The sequence below is a fragment of the Myotis lucifugus genome, unplaced genomic scaffold (assembly GCF_000147115.1).
Source record: "Myotis lucifugus unplaced genomic scaffold, Myoluc2.0 scaffold_197, whole genome shotgun sequence".
In the NCBI taxonomy this organism is placed as follows: domain Eukaryota; kingdom Metazoa; phylum Chordata; class Mammalia; order Chiroptera; family Vespertilionidae; genus Myotis; species Myotis lucifugus.
The window spans coordinates 620,217-644,466 of record NW_005871245.1 but is presented as its reverse complement, the minus strand read 5'-3'; the positions used below and the strand labels follow the sequence as shown (position 1 = coordinate 644,466).

The 24,250-nt window shown below is 40.5% G+C and overlaps 1 protein-coding gene across 1 annotated transcript in view; it reads right to left on the bottom strand.

The window, feature by feature from the left end:
• Window positions 1–1,723: 1,723 nt before the first annotated feature.
• The window catches only part of SRSF4 (serine and arginine rich splicing factor 4), a 35,605-nt gene continuing 13,078 nt past the window's right edge, over window positions 1,724–24,250 (bottom strand). Inside the window, exons 3-7 of the mRNA XM_014463025.2 lie at window positions 11,530–11,672; window positions 10,543–10,655; window positions 7,218–7,432; window positions 3,483–3,572; window positions 1,724–3,230 (exon numbers count right to left, since the gene is read on the bottom strand). Coding sequence (XP_014318511.1) covers window positions 2,390–3,230; window positions 3,483–3,572; window positions 7,218–7,432; window positions 10,543–10,655; window positions 11,530–11,672 — 1,402 coding nt within the window. The 3' untranslated portion in view covers window positions 1,724–2,389. The remainder of the gene's footprint in view (window positions 3,231–3,482; window positions 3,573–7,217; window positions 7,433–10,542; window positions 10,656–11,529; window positions 11,673–24,250) is intronic.

The following is a 24,250-nucleotide window of genomic DNA, read 5'->3' as shown; positions in this document are numbered from 1 at the left end:
AATTCATTGGTTAGAATTAATGTGCTGTAAATATCTAAGTGAGAACTTTCCAACGCTCATGACAGTAAATGACAATTAAGTTATATGAACTATGAATAGGAACAAAGCTTGGAAGAGAATTTGGAAAATAAATTTTTGCTATGTCAGAAACAGTGAAATTAAGGTGAATCTATAGTTTGAACTTGTGAAAGAAAAAAATGCCCAAAGGACCCCACCTTCCAGGGATAAAATCAGGGAATATGGAATTCTTGTTACCTACGGGAGACCACACAAGATCCGAAGCAGTGGGAATTGTATTGGTTGGAGTCATTACCTTGTCATGATGACCAAGAATGGAGGGAAAGCTGTAGGGAGATTGAGGTTCCTAAGTTTGGCTGCACAGTCTGTTAGAGAAATTAATCTTAGCTTTATCACTAGCTATTACATTGGGCAAAACAATTCACCTTTGTTCTGGGAAATTCCACGTTTCCAAAACTGAACTCACTCACCTTCATCTTTCCCATTCCTCAGAAAGGCTTCCCCATCTTGGATGACCTCGGACACCTCCTTTCTGCAGGTCAATGGCTGATCTTTTCTTCTGTTCCCTGTGGTCACTGCCTTTGTTCAGGTCCCAAACAATCTGCAATTACTGCATCCTCCGAAGTGCTGGGTTCCCTGCAACTGATCTCTCAGATCTTCCTGCAGCACAGCTCAACCCGCATCCTCCTGTCCAAATATTTTTCCCCAACACTCACAGGATAATGGCCAAATCCCCGCCTCCCCCGCCCCCCCACCCCCCGTATATTAAGCCCTCTGTGACCCAATCCATCTTGTCAAACTTGCTTTTCTTACCCCAATTCTCAAACTCCAGGTTCATTGGGCACCCTGTCCTATGCTTTCCTAATTACATGGTATTGCTCACAGAAGTTTCTTTCCACAGGAATGCCTCATCCCCCCCACCCCCCGCCCCCATTTCCAAAGGTTCAGTCTAAAAGACATCACTGAATTCAGATGAGGTTAAAACTCCATTCTCTGAATTTTCACTTTATCCTGGTGATGTTTATCATTTGCAACCAGATCACAAACTCCAGGAGGACAAGAAACACTCTTGGATTTGCCTTCTGAATGTGTCCGACAGGGTATGATCTAAGACAACAGGACAGAACTTTAAATCTAGCCCCTTGTACAGTGTCAGGCAGCAGTCTGAAAAGTGGCTCTCTCTCCCCTGAAGCTTGTGATGATGGTCCTCTGGCTTCTCAACAGTCCCTCAAGGATGTAGACCAGATTGGAATCACTGTACCTCTGGTACCTCGTACAGAACTGGGCCAGACAAGTAATGCAGAGAATGAGAGATGAAGCTAATCCAGCAGTTTTTCTTCCTGGTTTCTTCGTCCAAATCCTAAGGTGATGAGGCATGCCACTTCGGATTCATGGCCATTAGTTCAAACAGTACAGAAGAAAGTTATGTTCACGAAGAACTCATCTGCTGATGCTCCAAGTTCCCAAAATGATTCATTTCTCATCAGCTTGGTCACATGCTTCTTAAGAGAGGAAGGACTATAAATTCCTGAGAAACTAAATTCTTTTATGCTGTTGGGTGAGAAAAATCCTTTAGGAAAAAGTGTTGGCTCCCTACCCATGATCCTAAGAAACCAAAGAGCCATTATGCACTAAACTTTTTATGCTAAGAAAAGAGGTATAAAGAGAGATCAGGAAATACAACTTTGATTTAAGCACCATGAACTTTTTGTCAAGCAAAAATAGTCTTTATTCAAATTTAATGGAAACAGGGGTCACTATACTTTGCAAGACGGGGAAAAATAAAATTAAAAAAAATTATTTTCTTTTATTTTCTTAATATAAAACAATATAATCACAATACCAGAATATGGAACTCTAGAGTTTGTTTCCTATGGGTTACTGCAGATATCAATTTTCCTTGACTGTGCTATTCACAACTTTGTAAGTCCAAAAATATGAAACCAAAGTGGTAGGAAACTTAAGACTTAGCACTTTCACTAAATGGCATACATCAAAGGGCATCAATTCAAGGGCAAAAATGGTTGAACTCACCATACCTACCTATGTCATCATTCCAGCCTTAGACCCGTCCAGGTACTGAGCTCCCTGTAAGAAATGCCAGGCCTGGAAGCCAAGGCATTTCGGATATTCTACTGTGGACCACGAGGAAAGGGGGTTTTCAAAGAGAAGATTGTTTTCAGTCGAGCAGGAAGGCCTGGCGCCAGGAGGCTTTACAGAGAGGAAGCACTTAGATTTAACAATTGTAGACACACCATTAGGGGAGTTAAAAATGTACAGCAGTGACGTATGTTCTACTTCAATCACTTGTGCTACGGCTACCAAACATGTACAAAACTTCTCGGGTAGTTCCAGCTGTGGTAGTAGCCCGTTAGGATCCTGAGTGGGATCTAGATCTAGACCGGGAAGGTGATCTGGATGCAGACCTGGATCTAGACTTGGACCGAGATCGGGTTTTTGAAGCGGACTTTGATCTGGAGCGTGATTCTGACGCGAGATTTGGTTTGGATTTAGAATTGGACCTTGACCGGGACCGGGTCTCCTGATTGGTACTAGCATCCTTGCTCTCCCCTCCACCTTCCCTCTGGCCAGACTCGGACTTGGCACGTTCCCGCTCTTTTGACACCGAGCGGGACCGTGACCTGGACTGGGAGCGGTCGGCATCTTCCTTCTTTTTCTTCTCGCTGCTGCTGCTTGACTTGCTGTCTCGCTTGCTGCCATGTTTTCGGCTCCTCTTGCTCTTGCTTCGGCTGCGGCTCCGACTGCGGCTGCGGCTGCGACTACGACTACGACTCTCCTCCCGGCTTCTCTTCCTCCCCTTCCTCTTATCCTTGCTTTTGCTGCGGCTCCTGCTGCGGCTCCTGCTGCCTCCCTTGCTCCTGCTCCTGCGGAGGCCTTTCTCCTGACTCCGGCTCTTCTCCTTGCTCTTGCTCCTGCGCTTCTCCTCCTCCACTCTCCTCTCTTGACTCCTGCTTCGGCTTTTACTTTTGCTTTTATGCCGACTGGGACTCCTGCTCTTGGACTTCCTGGTATTGTCGTTGTTCTGAATCTTCTCTTCAACTTGGTCTTTACTCTTGCTGCGGCGCTTGTCTGCACTGCGGCTACGGCTGCGACTCTTGTCGTCCTTACTGGGGCTGCGGCTTTTTTCCTTCTTGCTCCGGCTGCGGCTCTGACTGCGGCTACGGCTCTTGCTCCGGGAATGGGAGCCAGACCTGAGAAGACAGTGATGTGAAAGTCACATACAACTCCATGCCTGATGCTAATCATCAGATGGAAAAGTCGAAGGGACGTGGAACCTTGCCCCACAATATAATGCCTGGCCAATGATTGCTGAACACCCAGGATTCCAGTCCAGATCTGGAGAAACTGGAGTGAGATAAGACTGGTAACATGATTGTAATCAATGTGGCAAATGGTACAGGTGTTTCCTGTCCAACCCCTCCACTTAAACAAGGAAGACCTACCTAGACCGAGATCTACTCTTAGAATGACTGCTTTTGCTGCTGCCACTTCGGCTTCTGCTCTTACGAGAATGTCTGCTTCGAGAGCGAGACCTATAGAGAGAAAACATTAAAAAATATATTAATAATACTTGCTGACAAAAGCCTAGAGCACAGTCAACTAAGATATTTCTTCAATAAAAAAAATTATGGCCCTGACTGGTTTGGCTCAGTGGATGGAGCGTTGGCCTGCGGAATGAAGGGTCCCGGGTTTGATTCCGGTCAAGCGCATGTACCTTGGTTGCAGGCACATCCCCAGCGGGGAGTGTGCAGGAGGCAGCTGATTGATGTTTCTCTCTCATCGATGTTCCTAACTCTCTATCCCTTTCCCTTACTCTCTGTAAAAAATCAATTAAAAAAAATTATGTATGGCACTGACTGTTCAGGCACACCGCTGAGAGAGAACTCTTTCTTCCTTGTGCTCTAGGTCCACAGATCAAGTTGCTCACAAATATTCCACCTGGATGGCTTACCTGAAACTGAGCAACTCCAATCTTGAACTCACTCTGCTGGGTTCCAACCTCATTTCCACAGATGCTGCTGTTATTTACCCACATCCTCATGCTAGAAACCACAGCAACCCTTGACTCTTCTCACTCCTTCATCCTCTTACATGATAATTCAGCCTCTTCTCCAGTCTATCTGCCTCCACCCCCTTCCCCTGGTCCCACAGCAGCTTCCCGGCATGCCACCTGGCACACTTTTGCCTTTACCCATCTAATCTGTTCCCCTCACGTGGACTCTCCTTATCATTGCCTTTTAGGCTCAGTGGGGGAAACAACAGATTCCAGGTGTAGGGCAGGATATGAATAAGAAAATGGGCTCAGAACATCTCATCATGATAGAAAAAGGCAAACTTTCAGAGATTGCTGGGCACCAACATCTATGAACGGATTCTTGCCAAAAATTGACCTGTATCTCATCTCATTGACTCCTCTGTAGATCTAACTTCCAGATTACAGGAACTTCAGGGGATAAAGTTCAAATTCAGTGCTACCAAGAGGAAATAGGCAAATAAATTCAGAATGTGGGATAGTATTAGAAGTCAAGAAAAGTAAATGTCACAGGGACAAGAAGGTAGAAAAACTGCTTCAGACCAAAGAGACCTAACAACCCCTTGCAATGCATGACAATAAGACTAGATCCTGGTAAGGAAAAAACGCAGCTATAAAGACATCCATGGAACAGCTGGGAAAACTGTAATATGGCCTGGACATTAGAGAACTTTAGAGAGTCACTATCAACGCTCTTAGATTAGAAAATAGATGTGTGGTTATCCTTATTTCTTAGAGACACATGCTTAAGTATTTAGGAGCCAAGTGTCATAATTTCTACAACTTCCTTTCAAACACTACAACAAAATAAATGTATAGAGTGTATATAAATACATACACAGAGCAAAAAAGACAAGCTGCCCTGGTTGGTTGCTCAGTGGTTAGAGCGTCACCACAGGACTGAAGGCCTCTAGTTCGATTCCTGGTCAAGGGCACACACCCGTTTCAGGTTTACCAGCCCCAGTAGGCAACCTATTGATGTGTCTCTCTCATATGATGCACCCTCCCCTTCCCCCTGAACCTCCCTAGAAATTAATGGGAAAAAATATCCTGGGATGAGGATGAAAAAAAGTTTTGGGGACCTGGTCAGTGTGCCTCAGCGATTGAGCGTCCACCTATGAACCAGGAAGTCCCGGGTTTGATTCCTGGTCAGGTCACATGCTCAGGTTGTGGGCTCGATCCACAGTGTGGAGCGTGCAAGAGGCAACTGATCATGGATTCTCTCTCATCATTGATGTGTCTATCTCTTTCCTTTTCCCTTCTTCTCTGAAATCAATAAAAATATATTTAAAACAAAAGTTTTGAGAAATATTTAGTAAAGCATATTCACACAAAATCCAAACAAAAAGATACTGAAACAGGAGCCAACTTGAAGAGCTCTCAATGACCAAAGACATAACATTCTGAGCATAAAAAATTATGGCCGCAATAGACAAAACATTAAATATATAAACATCCAAAAACTCATTCAAAATGATGCTAAACGACCACCCTTATCACCTTTGGGGGTTACTAGGGCACATTTAATATTCTGAAAGCTGGTAAATAAAAGTATCAAATTTTCAGTTTGCATTTCCTATAAAAACTACTTGAGGGTAACAAAAGTATGGATGAGGGAAATTATCCTTTATAGAAGTATAGCCTTTAAATACAGAAAGAATGAAAAAATTAGAAAGTCATCATTTTGTAACCACCAACAAATAGCTCTAGGTAATAATTATCAATAGATGCTAAAATTATTATGTGAAATATTGATGCAGAACTTAATAATGGATGGTTCAAGTGACAATGGAACCATCATTCAAAGTGGGACAGGCAAACACCACATAAGTGAAGCAACAGGAAGTACAAAGAACTACTTGTGAAGGACACCTGGATTTACTCTAAATGCCTCAACATCTAACAAGTTATAGGAAATATGGGGAATAAGATAAAGAAATGTGTTAACACCACAAGGACACAATTAGCAAAATCTCAACTATCGGAAAATCTTCAAAATAGATAATAATTTCTTTAACAACTAAATGCATGGAAAATAAAAAAGGTAAAGAAGGACATGTCGCCGAACCGGTTTGGCTCAGTGGATAGAGCGTCGGCCTGCGGACTGAAGGGTCCCAGGTTCGATTCCGGTCAAGGGCATGTACCTTGGTTGCGGGCACAACCCCAGTAGAGGGCGTGCAGGAGGCAGCTGATCGATCTCTCTCATCGATGTTTCTAACTCTCTATCCCTCTCCCTTCTTCTCTGTAAAAAATCAATAAAATATATTTAAAAAAAAAAAAAAAAAAAAGGACATGTCAGTGATTAAAAGGAGAATTAAGAGCCCTAGCCGGTTTGGCTCAATGGATAAAGTGTCGGCCTGAAGGGTCCTGGGTTCGATTCTGGTCAAGGGCATATGCCAAAGTTGCAGGCTTGATCCCCAGCAGGGGGCGTGCAGGAGGCAGCCGACCAATGATTCTCTCTCATCACTGATGTTTCTAGCTCTCTCTCCTTCTCTCTTCCTCTCTGAAATCAATAAAACTATATTTAAAGAAAAAAAAGGAGAATTAAGAGACATGACTGCAATGTGTGGACTAATCTCTGCCCATCATCTCCAATTTATCTTTTAGAGCTCAGTTTCTATGGTGGGTTGTTAGGGAAGCCTTTGCCTGTTCTCCAGACTGGTTGTGCTGTACATTTCCTTGGGCATACTTGGCACAATGCTCAATGCCTGTTTTTTCCACTAGACTGAGTTCATGAGGGCATGGACTATATTTGCCTTGTTCACAAGTGCCTGGCTCATGTGCAGAGCAGCTGCTGAATAAGCAAAAAGACAAAGTCTCCACTCTTGAGTAGCTAGAGCATTTGGGAGAGTAATCAAGGGACCAGTTAGTGGCCATGTTTGCCCTCAGTGAGGGTATGATATGGGGGACCCAAGAAGAAATGAGAAAGAAGGTCACTGATTCCTGCCTCAGAGAAAGGACTTTACTTCTATTTGTATTCATGACATAAGAGTTCAAGAGCTTTACAAATAAATATGTAGTTCAAAGTTCTGAGTTATTGAAGAACTATATTCCTGAGAATTCAACAGGAGAAAGAAAATGTATTATTTATATTCTCATTAATGAATTTATAGTGATTTCCAACACATAATGACATCAACAGTACCTGGAGTGACTCCGGCTCCTGGAGTAGGACCGGCGCCGTCTAGAACCAGGCTTGTCTTCGACTAATCTGATTTTTCTGCCATTGACTTCAGTTCCATCTAACTTTTCCAAAGCTCTTTTCATATCAGAGTAAGACACAAATTCAATCACCCCTTCATTTTTGCGTCCCTTGTGAGCATCTGCATATGTCACTTCTCCTGCCTGACGCATATAATCCTAAAGAAAAAGAAAATCACTGATTAGGTTAAGACACATTTTGTTAAGGCAGCTAGTGCAATCACAGTAACAAAAGTTTTCCCTTTCTTTTAGGAAGAAATGCTAGCTTTCCTCAGAATAAAGTTTATTCTTAAAATAGTTACATCTACAGCCCTGGCCAATTTTCTCAGTGGTTAGAGCGTCAGCCCATGAATGGAAGGGCAGGTACTTGGGTTGCAAGTTTGATCCATGGCCCCAGTCAGAGTACATATAGTAGGCTACTAGTTGATGTCTCTCTCTCTCCCCCCTTCTACTCTCTAAAGATCAATGGAATAAAATACTCTTGGGTGAGGATTAAAAAATAATCCTATATAATAAAGAGGTAATATGCAAATTGACCCCCAGGCCATAACGCCAGCACAAGATAGCGATGCACACAGCAAGGGTGGGGCCAGCGGCTGCCTCGCACAGCTTTCACTGGGGTTCCTGCGGCCCTGTGGGGACGCAGGGGTCCCGGCGGCTGCTTCGGGCAACTTCTGTTGGGGTTTCCATGGCCCCGCATGTGCACCGCGGGAGTGCGGCCTGGAGGCGGGACATTGGGGCCGTCCCGGCGCACTGGCGGGACTCCAGGACTTGGGGCGGTCCCATGGCGTGCGGGTGGGTGTGTGTGTATGTCCCCGGGTCTCACATGATGGGTCACTAGTAAATAAATAAAAAATAAAATATTTACATCTGCACACCAACCATTTACTGAGGTTCTTTTTTTAATTTTTTTTTATTAAATATATTTTATTGATTTTTTTACAGAGAGGGAGAGGGAAAGTTAGAAACATTGATCAGCTGCCTCATGCACACCCCCTACTGGGGATGTGCCCACAACCGAGGTACATGCCCTTGACTGGAACCGAACCTGGGACACTTCAGTCTGCAGGCAGACACTCTATCCACTGAGCCAAACCGGTCAGAGCATTTACTGAGGTTCTTTAAAGCATCAGGAATTCAGTAGATGGTAGAGATAATGAATATCTAACTGTTCTTTTATAGGCCTGGAGCACGGATTCGTGCACTAGTGGGGTCCCTCAGCCTGCCCTGCGCCCTCTCACAATCCGGGACCCCCTTGGGAGATGTCAGAGAGCTGGTTTCAGCCGGTTCTCTGCAGGCCAGGCCTAAGGACCCCACTGGTGCACGAATCCATGCACCAGGCCTCTAGTACTTCCCTGCCCTGGCTGCCTGGTGCCTGTGTATGCAAATTAACCAGCCATCTTTGTCAGGTTAATTTGCATACTCACTCTGATTGGCTGGTGAGCATAACAGAGGGATGGTTAATTTGCATGTTTCTCTTTTATTATATAGGATAGGATTATGTGTAAATACAAAAAGTTTTAGTTAACTATCACTTTCTAAATTTTATACTGGCACGTTCTTTGTTTATAGGCACTTTAGAAGCTCATATCATTACATTTAAGTTAGGACTTTTACATTTCATTATAAATTCTTGTTTGAAAACATGTTGGGGGATTTTTTTTTTTTTTTTTTTTTAAATATCGCAGCCTGGCTGGCATGGTTCAGTGGTTGAGCATCGACATATGAATCAGGAGGTCACTGTTCAGTTCCTGGTCAGGGCACAAGCCTGGGTTGTGGACTTGATCCCCAGTGTGGGGTGTGCAGAAGGCAGCCAATCAATGATACTCTCTCTCCCCTTTCCTCTCTGAAATTAATTTATTTTTTTTTTTTAAATATATTTTATTGATTTTTTACAGAGAGGAAGGGAGAGAGATAGAGAGTTAGAAACATCGATGAGAGAGAAACATCGACCAGCTGCCTCCTGCACATCTCCCACTGGGGACGTGCCCGCAACCCAAGTACATGCCCCTGACCGGAATCGAACCTGGGACCTTTCAGTCCGCAGGCCGACGCTCTATCCACTGAGCCAAACCGGTTTCGGCTCTGAAATTAATTTAAAAAATAAATAAAATTTAAAAATATACACACACAGATGACTGGGGAGTCTAAATATACTCAACTCACTTTGCTAGAGATGACTTGTTTAATGGTGGACTAAAGATGAGAAGCAAGATAGAAAACTTTGAACACCCTTTCTTCTAAAGAACATCCAGATTAAGACACTACTCATTAAGCTTTTCTTCCTTATGGAGATTAAAAACGAAAAGTTCTCAAAGAATGAGCTGGGATCACTACACCGGATCTTAACTTTTTGACATTAAAACTTTTTCAGGATGAATAGTTCATGAAAAACAAGTAAATCTTATGAAAAAACATGGGTCAGGTAGTCATATTTACCAAAGAGGATCTACACTGCAAGCTGCATATTAAAACTAATGTTGCAGAAGACATTGGTGGTTTCTACTTTTTCTTTAATTGAAAAAAACTACATTGGTATCTCTCTATAACAGTGATTTTCAACTGATATGCCACAAGAATTTTTAAAACATGCAATACGTGACTATTTAGTCAGGGGCACTGACCTCTTTTCCCTTAAGATTGTCAAATAAATAAATGACAACAGCCAACATAACAATAGCCATCTGATATGAATGAATCAAAGTTATACCTATTTTTTTTTTCAGATCTGCAAATACACAGTTTATGTGTGCGATGAGATGTAAAAGATTGAAAATCACTGTTCTATAACATTCTCTGTGAAGGAAAATTTCATATAACATAGATCAGCGGTTCTCAACCTGTGGGTCGCGACCCCTTTGGTGGTCGAATGACCCTTTCACAGGGGTCGCCTAAGACCATCCTGCATATCAGATATTTACATTACGATTCATAACAGTAGCAACATTACAGTTATGAAGTAGCAACGAAAATAATTTTATGGTTGGGTCACAACATGAGGAACTGTATTTAAAGGGCCAGAAGGTTGAGAACCACTGACATAGATTGTCCTTAGAGTGATGGTCCCATAACATATAGTAGTAGTGAGATTCTGAAGTCTTCTGTACTCTTATGGAACCTTTAATTGGAGAATTTCCAAATGCTTTGGGAAAACTTTCAAACATATAACACCACTGCATTCTGTGTATGCCTGGGTCTGCATAAAGTTACCTCTGTCCCAACCTTAACTCCTGCCCAACCTTATCCTAGAAGGTTAATAGGGTCCAAACCTTTAGGTCTTGCCAGCTGCATCGACTTGACAAATTTTCCACAATAAGTCTGTATTCTGTGCGGGTAGGAGGGCCATACTTATCTCGGCCACTTCTTCTATAACCATATCCACCTTTGGAAGGTTCAAATAGGTAAGATTACTTCAGTGGAGGAAAAGGAAAAAATGCTATAGCACATATTTCCCTTAAATATTCCATTCACCCCCATCCCAAATAGCACATATATTTTAACTATATCCCCACCCTCAAATCCAAACTAGATTTTTTTAAAAAGCAATCAACTAAACATGAAAATTTAATTTACAAAGTTGTAAGTATATATATATTCGTTAATATTTATAAAGATCATGCATAAATTAAAAACTATTAACAATTTAGAAATAAGTAACCAAATTACTAAATCAGTTACTGGTGTTACTCACAGTGATTAAAATTTTTGTGAATATTTTATATGATAAAAAAAAAAGATTTTCAGGCACCTATTTCAGTTTAATCTCATCTGTGTCTAACCCTTGGGATCCTCACCACCCAGGTCTAATGGGGAAAGGTTGCGGTCGTCACATGGCTTCCTGTTTTTGGTCAGCCAAGGGCCACAATGGTTCAAAGAGCCACGCATGGAAAGGTAACCCAAGGTCAGCAAATGGAACAGGCAGTCATCTTAGCCTCAAAGGATTCTTTTAATTAAAACATTGAGGTCTTTGTTAAATCTATGTTAAACAATTGCATTACAGAGAAAAACAAAACAACAACACAAACACACATCATTAAACATATTTATAAAGTATTAAAACAAGAAATTTATGCCATTAATTAAAATTAAACATCAAATATATTTACTTGCAATTTTACATTTTAAAAGATACATATTTTAAAAACAAATGGCTTAAATATCAATACATTTTCATGTAACATTCATTAATTACTTTTAAAAATTAACATTTAGTAACAAAGGCATGTCATTGATACAAATGCCCTTTAAATGCTTACTGCGTCCAGAACCGTAACTGCCATCTCGACGTGGGCCGCGGGCATGCTCAACAATTACTCGCTCACCACAAAGGTCTTTGCCATTCAATTCATAAACAGCATCATCTGCATCTCGCAGATCATCAAACTCCACAAACCCATATCTAGAAGAGAGCAAACAAAATCTTGGTTGGCACCATCTTGACATCCAGCTTCATTACACTGAAGAGAAACCAATGAGGTTCATGCTTAGCAAAGGTTAGGTGGGGTTTGCAAATTAAAGATCAACTTCCTCTTCCCTTGAGCAGAAACCACTTTGCTTTGTGCCAACAGGTTAAGGAGACTTCTCAAGGTAGACTCCTGTCTTTCTAGTAGGAGACTGACTAAATATAGAGACCACTTCTTTAGTTCCCCAGTAGTTGGTGGCAACTACAAAGACCTCCACAGGGATGCTTGATATAAGGTATCAAAATATCACATAAAACTCTTTGATTAGATCTATATTCAGACACTGTCTTAACTGTTGAATCATGTTTGGAGTAACATACCAGGTTAAAAAATAATCTCCAATCTCCTTGATGAAAAAATTATTTAAAATGTCTCTTTTCCTCTACCTAAAGGAAGTAGTCACAAATGAATAAATGTTCTAGAAATTATCAGTGAGAAATAGTCAGAGCTCTTCACTTCCTTGCAATATCCCAAATTCATTTTCATGAGGTTTTAGGTAGCCTGGAGTTCTCTAAAACCTATCTACAACTGTGCAAACTTCTATACAAACTATTGTTAGAAATTTCCCAGCATATAGGTTTGGTGGTTTAACATATACCAGAAAGAAAACAAACTATCCCCCCAAATTCTATTAATGCCTGTTAGAGAATACAACTTACAAAACGAAAGCACAAAATCTATAAGATATTATAAGCAAGATGAAACAAACTATGTTATCAATAAACTTGTAGTTTGGTCTATGATAGACAACTGTGAAAAGTCTAGCTTTGTGACCACTGACTACATCTAAAAACCAAAGGCATCTTAATGATGGCTTTGATCACATATCTGATCACAAAGGGAAGTTATCAGCAGTGTCTTTAAACTCTAACAAAGTTGGGCACACAGGCAAACTTACTAGTACTGTTTCTCTGCGTTTAAACATACTGGAACTAAAAAAAATTAAAAGATTTGCTACAAGTTCATCCAGCCTGACCAAAATGATTCCAGCTTCTTTAACCATTTGCGGTCCAATTTTATTTTTGGAATTCAAACAGTCTGGTCCAAATTAATTGACGGGATTGAATGTTGAACCGGTTTGCAGTGTCGACCTCAGCCTCGACGTTGGACCTGCTCCTAGCGCCTGGTCTGTCGAGTCAGCCTCCACGTTGGACCGAAAAGGGTTAACATGTAATGCTATATATCCTCAGCAAAGTAAGAGAACTCAGTTTTGCAGAATTCTTTCTTTACTAAAGGGTTCCTTTCCAGCAAGTCTCTCAAGGTGACAATGCACAACTTTAGAGGGTTCTTTATGCTGAAATGGCATTCAAATGTTAAGAGTCACTAAATCTCAACTCCCTTAAAAAATGTAACACAGACACACCCAGCTGTTTAATGGGAAATGTTTTGCAGTAACATAACTCAGAAGCCACCTGGCTCCCTTCATGGGCTATGAAGTCTTTAAAACATGGTTTCATAATTCCATGGGCTAGAATTTCTGAGCAGCTTAATAAGAATGACATTGAACTTGAGGTAATATTTGACAGAGCAGGTAAAACCTCTCCAAATCAGTGACTTTCTATGTTAAAAAGTGCTTAAGTCACTAAAAATCTCTAATAGATCATGTACTGCTGCTGCTTTTTCCTTCCCAAAGTAGTGTGGGTCATGAGGAAAGTTATACTATTATTTTTAGAGAAACAAGTTTGAAAAGAAAAAAAAAATCTAATCTATTTTCTCTTTGGTTTATTTCTAAATAGATAATAAAGTACCCCCCTCTAAATTAAGAACCTTCCTTAACTTAGCTTTCAAGACTTGTCATAGGTCTGCTTTGCCCACAGCATCACTGCTCTTGGCATCATATGAGAGCCTGGTGCTAAGTATAGAGGGGTGGGTGAAATGGCCTCCACACCCCTTTGGCTCAGCACCATTCAATGACCCCAACTCATTAATGTGATGCCTAAAGATTAAATAAATAAGAGGGACATCTAAACAGTTCTGTTCAAAATAATGATTTACAACTACTTAGGGGTCAGAGAATGCAAGACCCTATGCTATGCAAATCATCCAAAATAAAAAGCCAAACTTTTGTTAACAAGTGATGTGTGTGAGACATATGTGGCAATGCATTCTCCCAGACTCAGAGATCCTTCTGTGCAGGCTCATTCTGTGCCAAGGCTTACCTGCAGAACTCATCTAACGTTAAAGGGAAAGTAAGGACAACCTGTTAAGTGGAGGCACAATGATCTACAAACAAAAGTTAATGCTCAAAGACAGACCTATCTTTTCTTTGCAGCTGAGGCTGAAGGAAGGCATACCTTGCCAATAAAATTCTTCCCTGAGTTGAATTTACTTCACAGAAAAATTTTGGCTACTACTCTATGAAAAGCCACAAAACTTATTTGGAACATTTTAATGCCAAAGTCCAGTCCAAGGGTAAATGAGGCACCTGTCACTGACATATTGGGTGGTTTGGAAGATGAACTCAAGTATCTTTCTATCACCACAAATTTTGGCTACTACTCTATGAAAAGCCACAAAACTTAACCAGGTCAGTGTGGTTGCTTCTAACACATTACTGTTTATTTAGATCTGCTTTACTCAAAGAATGACTTACTTCATTCAATACAGTGAAAGGGTTCCCAAATAAAGCAAAAAGACTACATATTAACAATAAAATGTTACATAACATTTAATTTCCATATGCTGGGCAATGTTACCTTATTTAATATTCATAATACCTAGAGTCAGGTCTATTATCCCTGTTTTACAGATGAGGAAAATGAGGAATATTGTAACTATTAAGACTGCAGAAGCAAGAACTGGCCTGGGTTCTAGTCCTAGTTCTGCTATAAACCAACTCTAAAAATTTAAATAATTTTATTTCTCTTTGTCTAATTTATCTATGAAAAGAGGTAGCTGCATATGTCTAAGGTTTCTTCTAACATCAGAAGTATGACAGATAAAAGTTAGTCCTCCTCTGGCTTAATGATGGAATGATGGGATAATTTAAACCAATATGGTAGGCACCAGAGGTATACAAGAGTGACAGATGGACAGGGATAAATTTAATTTTTACCCTCTAAAATACCTTTTAAAACTACTGTATGGGTCCCAATTTTAGTTTTATTTAAATACTTTAACTGCCTTCTAGAAAGAACTCTTTTTAAATCCACCTTAATATCCCTTTGTACTTTGCATAAAATAACATGAAATTAATCTCTGCTCCCCAAAGTACTCTCCTTTTGATACCTTTGTCAGAGGAAGGTGTGATATTACACACATGTGTACATGTCTCTGGTGTGACCTGAGAATAAGCCTCACAAGAACACAGCCCAACAGATGATACATTTCTGAATTCTAGCTATAGACACCATTCCTCTTCTGCTCTATTAAAAACAAAGACCATCTTTCAATAATTCTAGTATGAGAATAAAGAAGTTGAAGGAATTCTGGAGACTGAATCTAAGACAAATTTAAAAATCCCTCTATGGCAGGGATTGATAAAAACAAAAAGCCCCCAATATTCCTCCTCCTGCTGGACTCCCACATGTCACAACTCTCAACCTTTCTCCCCTATGCCTATGTGAAAGAGCAAACAGCATGGCCTAATTATTAAACATACTCTAGTTAACAATTAAAAGAAAAACTACTTTCTTCAACATTTCTCTGCTATTGCCTTATCCCAAACTCTTTTTCTCGGGATCATGTTTTATCTGACAAATGGAGTAAAAAATGAAGGGAGGGAAGTTCCTGTTACTTTCTCCCTAAAAAAAGTGGACACCATGATGCTTAGCAAGTATAGACAGGTATCTGGAAACCACAAACAAATGGCACACTGAATGATGTGGGCTGCTCTAAACTTTAGTCCATTCTTCTAATTAACAATGCTATGGTCTTCCTCATTCAACACCTCATGTACTGCTCAGGCTATCAGTCAGAACGTTGAAATGCTAGAACTGAAATGACATGTTTATCAAACTAAAGTACTCCAAGACTTCAATTTTAGAAGAATTCACTGAAGAATTATCATCTGAGCTTTTGTTATTATTAAATAGGTTTTCTGTGATCCTAATAACCTATACCAATGGTCTCCAAATACCATTCTGCATGTTCCACCGAAGAGAATGTGGAGTTGATCTCACCCCTTTTGGAACAGCTTAGGGTCACCTCTGTCTTCCAAACATCATCTCTGAAGAGGGAGACTGGAGAAAAGTCCCATCTGAAAAATTATGAGCATGACTCGCTATGGAGATAGGCTGATCAGTGGCTAACTGGTCATGGACTGACTAAGGGGATGCTTGATACCAGCTAACTGATAGGGAGTGGATATGGGGAGCAAGGGAAAGCAAGCCTCCATGCGTGTGCCTGAGATCACCCACCAACACTGCTCACACCAAGGGGCATGCCTTGGATGTTCTCGCTATAAGAAAAATTTGCCCCTTTTCACAGTGGATCTCTGCTCACCTTTGTCCTAAAACTGTGCCACATGATTTTCTCTGTATGTGGACATGACAGTCCTCAGCCAACCATCAGCAGGATGTGTTTTGTTTTCCCAATGTGGTGAGCCATTCCCACATTCACTCATTTTCCTTGTAAGAACCGAACCTCTCCATGGCTGGTCAGGATTAGGGATGTTGCTGTAGCCAAGGAAAAATTTTCATCTGTTGAAGTTAACCCACGGGTTGCCTTGAACCCTTAAACTAGGGTCAATAGCACTGTACATTAAGGGCAGAGCCCTTAAATCTACCCTGAAAGAAATGGCATTTAGTGAACAGGAATTAAATAGCTTTCTTTAAAAGCATTCAGTGTTGGACCTATGCTTCAGCCAACTTGGTGTTTAAGATGAAAAACGTTAGGACACACTGATAGGAGAGTGATAATAATTAAAAAAAAAACATAGTAATTCTTGCTACCTGCTTGGAAAACTGCAGAGATACTCCCGCAACCAACTCTCTAGTGTTCAGGTGAGGCCAACTTGGACAAAAATTTGTGAGTGAGAACTATAACATCTCCAGATCCCAAAGGTCTGCTGCATTCCAGGGAAGCAGTGGTCAGGTCCTCAAAGTAGAACCAGTGTCACATTCACTTCTTTGGGTCACTGATTGTGGTTGCAATTTGACTTTCCCAGTAAGAGGTTTCGTTATAACCCACAACTAGGAGCTGCTACTACATGAAGTAGGTTCCTGAGATTTTTTTCCTAATTTGAGACAGGAAGGAGGCTTCTCTGGGCATTCTGGCCTTCCTTTCTTTAGTCTCAGAGGAGGGAGGGCCATCAAGGCCACCCGGAGAAGGTGGATGACTTACCCGTGCTCACTGAGTGGCAGAGCTGGGGTGCGACTTCAGGGCTCACCAATACCCAGTCTGGGGCTCTTTTCACGTCGGCAAACTGGCAGTTCCTGCACACCAAGAGCTCTCTGATTAGAGCTAGTGTGGATTCCTGGTCTGCAAACGTTGGCCACAGCTCAGTCTGCACTTGATTTTTCCCCACCTTCAAAGAAGAAAACCTACCTCATGATTTCTCTTCTGGATCCCTGACCATCAAATTCACTCCCCAAACCTTATAATCTACCTTTGACTATTCCTCTCTGGTTGCCTGTTCAGTCTATTGCCTAGTTCTACAATTTTCTCACTCTGTTGGGCCCTCAGGACTCTTCCTGTTTGATCAACTTACTTAATTCTAAGATATGGCTATTTTTTCTTAGTCAACTTGTCTCTTTACACATAGCAGAGAAAGTCAGCTACTTTATCATTCTTTTGCTCAGAGGTCTATAATGACTCCTAAATATCTGTTTATGCCATTCTCTAAACTTGGAATGCCTTGGTTACACAAGGTAAATAATATCAATCTTCTTCCATATACTCTCCGAGTCTCAGAAATTTGCCAGATTCCAATTATTTTAGCACTTTCTTTAAAGTTTCAACACGTCTATTCAGTTTTATGTTTCACACAACGTTTTTGCGGCTGTTCAAGCCTTGTTCTTTTTTCTTTGTGCTTATCCTCTCATTTGGTTATGAGCTCTTTAATAAAAACAGCAAAGGTTAATATTTAGCACACTGTAAATCATTATTCATGTTTCATTCATTCCTCATATCATAGATGCAGAGTATACTACTACTACTTCTCCCATTTTACAAATGAGAAGACTGAGGCTTGAAGAGGCTAAGCAACTTGCTCATTGTCAAGGAGCTCATAAGTGGTACAGCTAAATTTGAACCCAGATCCATCTGATTCTAAAACCCAAGCTCTTAACCACAGGTTACATTGCCTTCATAAAGGCAGATGCTTCTCTCCCATAGTCCTGAGTATAATCTTTTTCATTCAACAAATGCTGCTGCTTGACTTGACAATCGAACTTCAGATCAGCCAGGCTGTATTAAAGTTTTTTGACAGACTAGGGTAAAGTCTCCAGAGGAAAAAAATAAATTTATCTCAGGGCAGGGTGAAACACCTCTAAGCTTGGGAAATATGGCAACCAGGTTATTTTCACTCTTGTCTTTTGGTTCCCATTAGCCAGTGTCAGCCATCTGGTCCTTCCGAAAACATGTGTGGGTTCAGAATATAACAGACTAGAAGAATAGAGGAAAAATAAGATTATTCTGTGCCATGCCCATTCTGGAGGTCCCATATCAACCCCCAGAATCTGTCTTTGGTTTTAGGCTCAGCAAAAATTAGACCAGCATAGAGACATTAGAGAGTTGGGCCTAGAGGTGGTAGATGTGAATGGATATTGACAATATTATGTATTTAAGAATGCATTTAATTAGTTTTGTAAGGGATGATAACTGGGACCAAAAAATCCTATATAATAAAAGGCTGATATGCAAATTGACCAAATGGCAGGAAGACCAGTTGCTATGACGCACACTAACCACCAAGGGGCAGATGCTCAACACAGGAGCTCCCCTTTGGTGGTCAGTGCGTTCCTACAGGGGGAGCACCACTCAGCCAGAAGCCCTGAACTGGGCTCACAGCTGGTGAGCACAGCAGCGGTGGGGGGAGCCTCCCCTGCCTCCACGGCAGTCAGACATTCCTCGAGGGCTTCCGGACTGTGAGAGGTTGCAGGCTGGGCTGAGGGACACCCACCCACCTCCAGTGCATGAATTTCGTGCACAGGGCCTCTAGTATAAATATAAGCATGAATAATGAGGAAAAATGGACCAGAAATCAAAGAATATTTTAAGGTTTACAGATCTCCAACTATATAGGAATTATAATAACCAGAAAATACTTTGCAGATAAGCATGTAAGATCTGATGAATTTCAACTACGATTAACATGACATGACTACTACAGCCCAAATTCCTTTGAAATAACTTTCACAACTTTGATGCTTATAGTAATCTCACAGATGAAGAAACTAAGACTTAGAGCAGTTAAATAACTTGCAAGGCTACCCGACACCTGGGATTCTTCAAATCTTGGTCTAACACTCTATCACCATGTTCTACTATCTCCTATACACCAAGAGAAAGAAGTGGTTCATAAGAGCAAACACAATTTGAGAAATACAAGTTCTAGAACACAGAATACCAGTTTTATCAAATTATGTGCTGGGGGTGACAAATGCCCACATGAATATTAGCATCTTATAAGAAAAATTAAGTGACAAAAAATACCATATCTGGCCCAGTTGGTGTGGCTCAGTTGGTTGAGCATTGACCCACGAACCAGGCAGGAGGTCATGGTTCGATTCCCAGTCAGAGCACATTGCGCACTCAATCCACAGTAGGAGGCGTGTAGGAGGCAGCCGACCCATGATTCTCTCTCATCACTGATGGTTTCTATCTTTCTCTCTCCCTTCCTCTCGCTGAAACCAACACAAACATATTAAAAAAAAATACCAATTTTGCATCTGTTGTGTACTAATACTAGTAAGTTAAAACAATTATTCTCTAGACTACTAGTAGAACCAAATCTATAAATTAACTAAATGTGTGTTAACACCAGTCTAGGGAAACAGAGAAAGGTATCAAACCATAAAGGAAATACCAGCCCATTTCTAAAGGATTATTCTAAAGGAATATTCACATACTGGGGTGAGGAAAATAGAATAGAAACAATCACTATCCTAAAAACGACGCAATAAAATACAGTTCCTCCAGCCTGTATTTTATAGTTCCTCCAGAACAGGAGGTAGAGAAATATGTATCAAATTCAAATTTATTTTTACTTTATAACTGTCCAATGCACCTGCCAATTTGTTTCAACTATCCAAAACTGTTTTAAAAAATTAACTAAGGTTGCCAAGCCATTTCACTTTTACTAGGTGGCAGTTATAGTTCTATCCGACAAAATGCAACTAAGCTCAGAAAGCAACAGACCTACAAATAATGTGTAGATAAAATGATCAAAACCAGAACCTCCTGTCATAACTAGATATTATTTTGACATTTTAAGTCAACATGGCTGCTTTCCTTAAATGGGAGGTTAAAGAGGGGAGGCATACACAATCACACTTGTGTCTATTTCCATTTTCAGACACTTTTCAACATTAAGTGTAAGTGAAATTAGAAGGTCTACAAGAAAAGGGGGTTAACTACTTATTGCTGACACACTTAAGTTCATGAAGACTCAATCACAATTATAAACAATTAAAAAAACCTCAAGAGATGAAAGTCATATAACCAACTTAATATAAAGCTCTTGGGACATAAGATAGAATTACTGTTACTTGTACGTAATGAAATATAAAGTTTTACATTCAACAGACAGCACAACCTGATTCCACACCAAAGATATAAAGAAAACCAGTTCCTACTTCTAAAGACACTATGAGTTGGGCGACAGGTGTTAAAGCCTCTTATAATAGGTTACGCCTCTGGGACCATCTTGGCTGTTCTCATGTCCCTCAACTGCCCCAATCCCTAGGCTGCAGTCAGTTGCTTCTGCGTTTTTATTTTTGGTTAAAGATGACACTCCGCCGAGACCGGTTTGGCTCAGTGGATAGAGCGTCGGCCTTCGGACTGAAGGGTCCCGGGTTCGATTCCGGTCAAGGGCATGTACCTGGGTTGCGGGCACATCCCCAGTGGGGGATGTGCAGGAGGCGGCTGATCGATGTTTCTCTCTCATCGATGTTTCTAACTCTCTATCTCTCTCCCTTCCTCTCTGTAAAGAATCAATGAAATATATTAAAAAAAAAAAAAAAGATGACACTCCCTATGTTATTTCTTGGGGGTGCCCTTTCCCTGAAAATGGCCATTTAATATTTTAACAAAATTATTTTAACATTAATGGGTAGCTTTATTTTATCCACATGAAATAACATTTCTCTAAATCAGCGCTTCTAGTCTGTGTTCCTGACCCCCTTGCCTGAGATTCCTGCTTGATTCATTCCTGAACATTGAATTCAAACTCCCTCCTTTCAGTCTCTGCCCTTTTCTAGGTCTTGGAGGTCTTTGCCCCCATCCTCCAATTCTGGCATTCAGGGCTAAAGACATGGTTGGGGGACTCAGATGAGGGGTAACAAGTATCCTTAAAGTGCTTCTTCAGGTATCGTCATTTGCAGTTCAGAGACCTCTAGACCAGCGGTTCTCAACCTGTGGGTTGCGACCCCTTTGGCGGTCGAACAACCCTTTCACAGGGGTCGCCTAAGACCATCCTGCATATCAGATATTTACATTATAATTCATAACAGTAGCAACATTACAGTTATGAAGTAGCAACGAAAATAATTTTATGATTGGGTCACAACATGAGGAACTGTATTTAAAGGGCCAGAAGGTTGAGAACCACTGCCCCTAGACTTTCATCCCAATACAAAGAAAAAGGTCATGGAGGGTATTTCCTCAAATATGGGCACGTAAATTCTGATCCTCCCCTTCAGGATACTCCAAGACCAGACAGCCCTAGCAATGCTAACAGGACAGAGGTCATTTATAGCATTCACTCGCACAAATCCTACCCAGGTCAGCCATAACAATGCTGATACTACTGTATAGCTCTTCAAAGAGTAGCCTGAGGTGGAGAATCACTAGCAAGAGTCTATCCAGGGCCAATGTCATAAAAAGTACCACCTGTCATATTTTTGGCAGTTACTTGTCAGCTTGTTGGAAGCCTCTGCCAAGAGACCAAAGACTGAACAAGTTGTGGAACCTGAACCACCTTCTCACCCTTGGAGACAAGTCCCAAAAGGACAGGACAGAAGCATCTGGAAAGAAAGTGAAGCTTTGACTGACACTTCCATGCTATATCTAGTATGATGAATAGGGAAGATCTTCAGTTTCCAGAATTGTCCATAACTCATTCTGTAAGCATGGGCCAGTCACTTAATCTCCCCATGCCTCAGTCTCCCCAACAGTACAAACTAGAGACATCACTTGTTTATAAAGTGCTTTGATATAATCAGTTGAAAAAAAGAAATAATAAAATGTACAGTTAATATATTCTAGTTTTAAAATTCTAGTGTTGCCGAAACCGGTTTGGCTCAGTGGATAGAGCGTCGGCCTGCGGACTGAAAGGTCCCAGGTTCGATTCCGGTCAAGGGCATGTACCTGGGTTGCGGGCACATCCCCAGTAGGAGATGTGCAGGAGGCGGCTGATCGATGTTTCTCTCTCATCGATGTTTCTAACTCTCTATCTCTCTCCCTTCCTCTCCGTAAAAAATCAATAAAATATATTTAAAATAAAATAAAATAAAATAAAATTCTAGTGTTAATTTACAGATTTCTAAATACCACATCTAATAGTATTCTGTCAGATGCTTGGAGTACCTTTCGTCTAAGGAGCTCAAAGTATAATTTTCTATTTAGGTTATTTGGAAGCACCCAAAAATACTGGTAAGCCAAAGCATATTTTATCTAGTTTACATCCTGTGCCTATCTTTTAAGAAGAGACAAATACTTCACATGGCCCTTTTATTCACATGTTACCTCAATGAGGAAGGAAGGAACAAGATATTAAACGGAAGAATAGGGGTTTAAAAAATGACTCGGCCAAATAAAGATAATGTTCATTCAGATCACAAACTGGGGAACCAGGACCCAGGAGTGGAAATGTTGAGCCAGGGTAATTTATGCTAGTAACACATTTGGTCAAAATTGCAGTATGGTATTGTCTCCTGGCAGTGATTTATCAAGATGACAAATTAAAAAAATTACCCATGTCTTTGGAAAAATAAAGTAACATACTTATTGTTTTTTGGAGGTAGGATGACTTCAACAAGAGATTTTAGTACAAACATAACTTGGTCACATTTGTATTGGTCACACTACTAATAAAACCATAGACTGCTATTTAATCCATAGTCCTATTTTTCATTATGTCTTATTTGCTCTAGAAAAAGTTCTTGGTTAAAACACACAAGACCCTTTCACCCGTTTAATCAGCCAAGATTTTAAACGACATGGATGCCAGGATGAAGATATTTGGCTGTATGCAACAACAGCCTGGAAAATGTTTATTCTTACTGTGACACATGACTTTACGTCATAGAATCTGTCCTAAGGAATGACAAAAATGCAAACAAACTTTTATGCACATGATATCCACCACAGGGTTATTTTTAACAGCAAGAATTTAGAGACAACCTTGGAGGAATGGCTGGGTAAATCATGACACAGCCATACAATGGGTTTTATGCAGTCACTAAATAGATGTGCATGAGAAAGATTTTAATGTAATAGAAAAAATATATGAGATAAGTAAAAAAAGTGGGACATAAAATTGCACACAAGACCATGCCTATGTTAAAAGAATTTTTAATATTTCTTTTCTTTGTGCTTTTGGTATTGTTTAAATTATCTACCTCAAACCTACATTTATTTTCTAATCAGTCAAAAGTTTTTATAATCAGAAATAAATATGTGGTATTTTGAAGTGTTAACTTTATGCATAAACAATTGTTCAAATAGTCCTTTAAATGAATCTGTATTTTAAATCTTAGATAATCATAAAATTAATCCAGAACCAAACTCCTTACTTTTCTTAGAGATTCAAAGCCTGAGACTGTGTGGGTTCAAATGTGACATTTTGAGGGCAGAACTGCCCAAGAACAATAAAGTGGTGGGGTCTTTAAAGGGAGAGTGTTTTTCTTTTGTCATTCCTGTCACCCATTAATTGTATCGTTACCATAAAAAATAAAATTTATCTGCTTTTTGGTGATGGATAAAGGCAATCTCTCATATGATTAATAAACTAACAGGTTCAATTAATCTGAAACCAATTCTTGGAACACTAAACTAATTATATTTCCTTTATCACTCTTTTAAAAGAAAAGATGAGAAAACACAAGCTCCCATCAAATCTGTCAAAAGAAAAAATCCTTACCCTAGCCCAGTGGTTCTCAACCTTGGCTGCACATTAGAATCACCTGGGAATTTTTTTTAAATCCTGATTTCTGGGCCTCATCCTCCGGAAATTCTGTTTCTTTGTTATGGGGTGGGGCCACAACATTAGTAACAAAGAAACAGAATTTCTGGAGGATGAGGCCCAGAAATCAGGATTTTAAAAAGATTCCCAGGTGATTCTAATGTGCAGCCAAGGTTGACGACACACACTGCCCTAGCCGGTTTGACTCAGTGGATAGAGCGTCAGCCT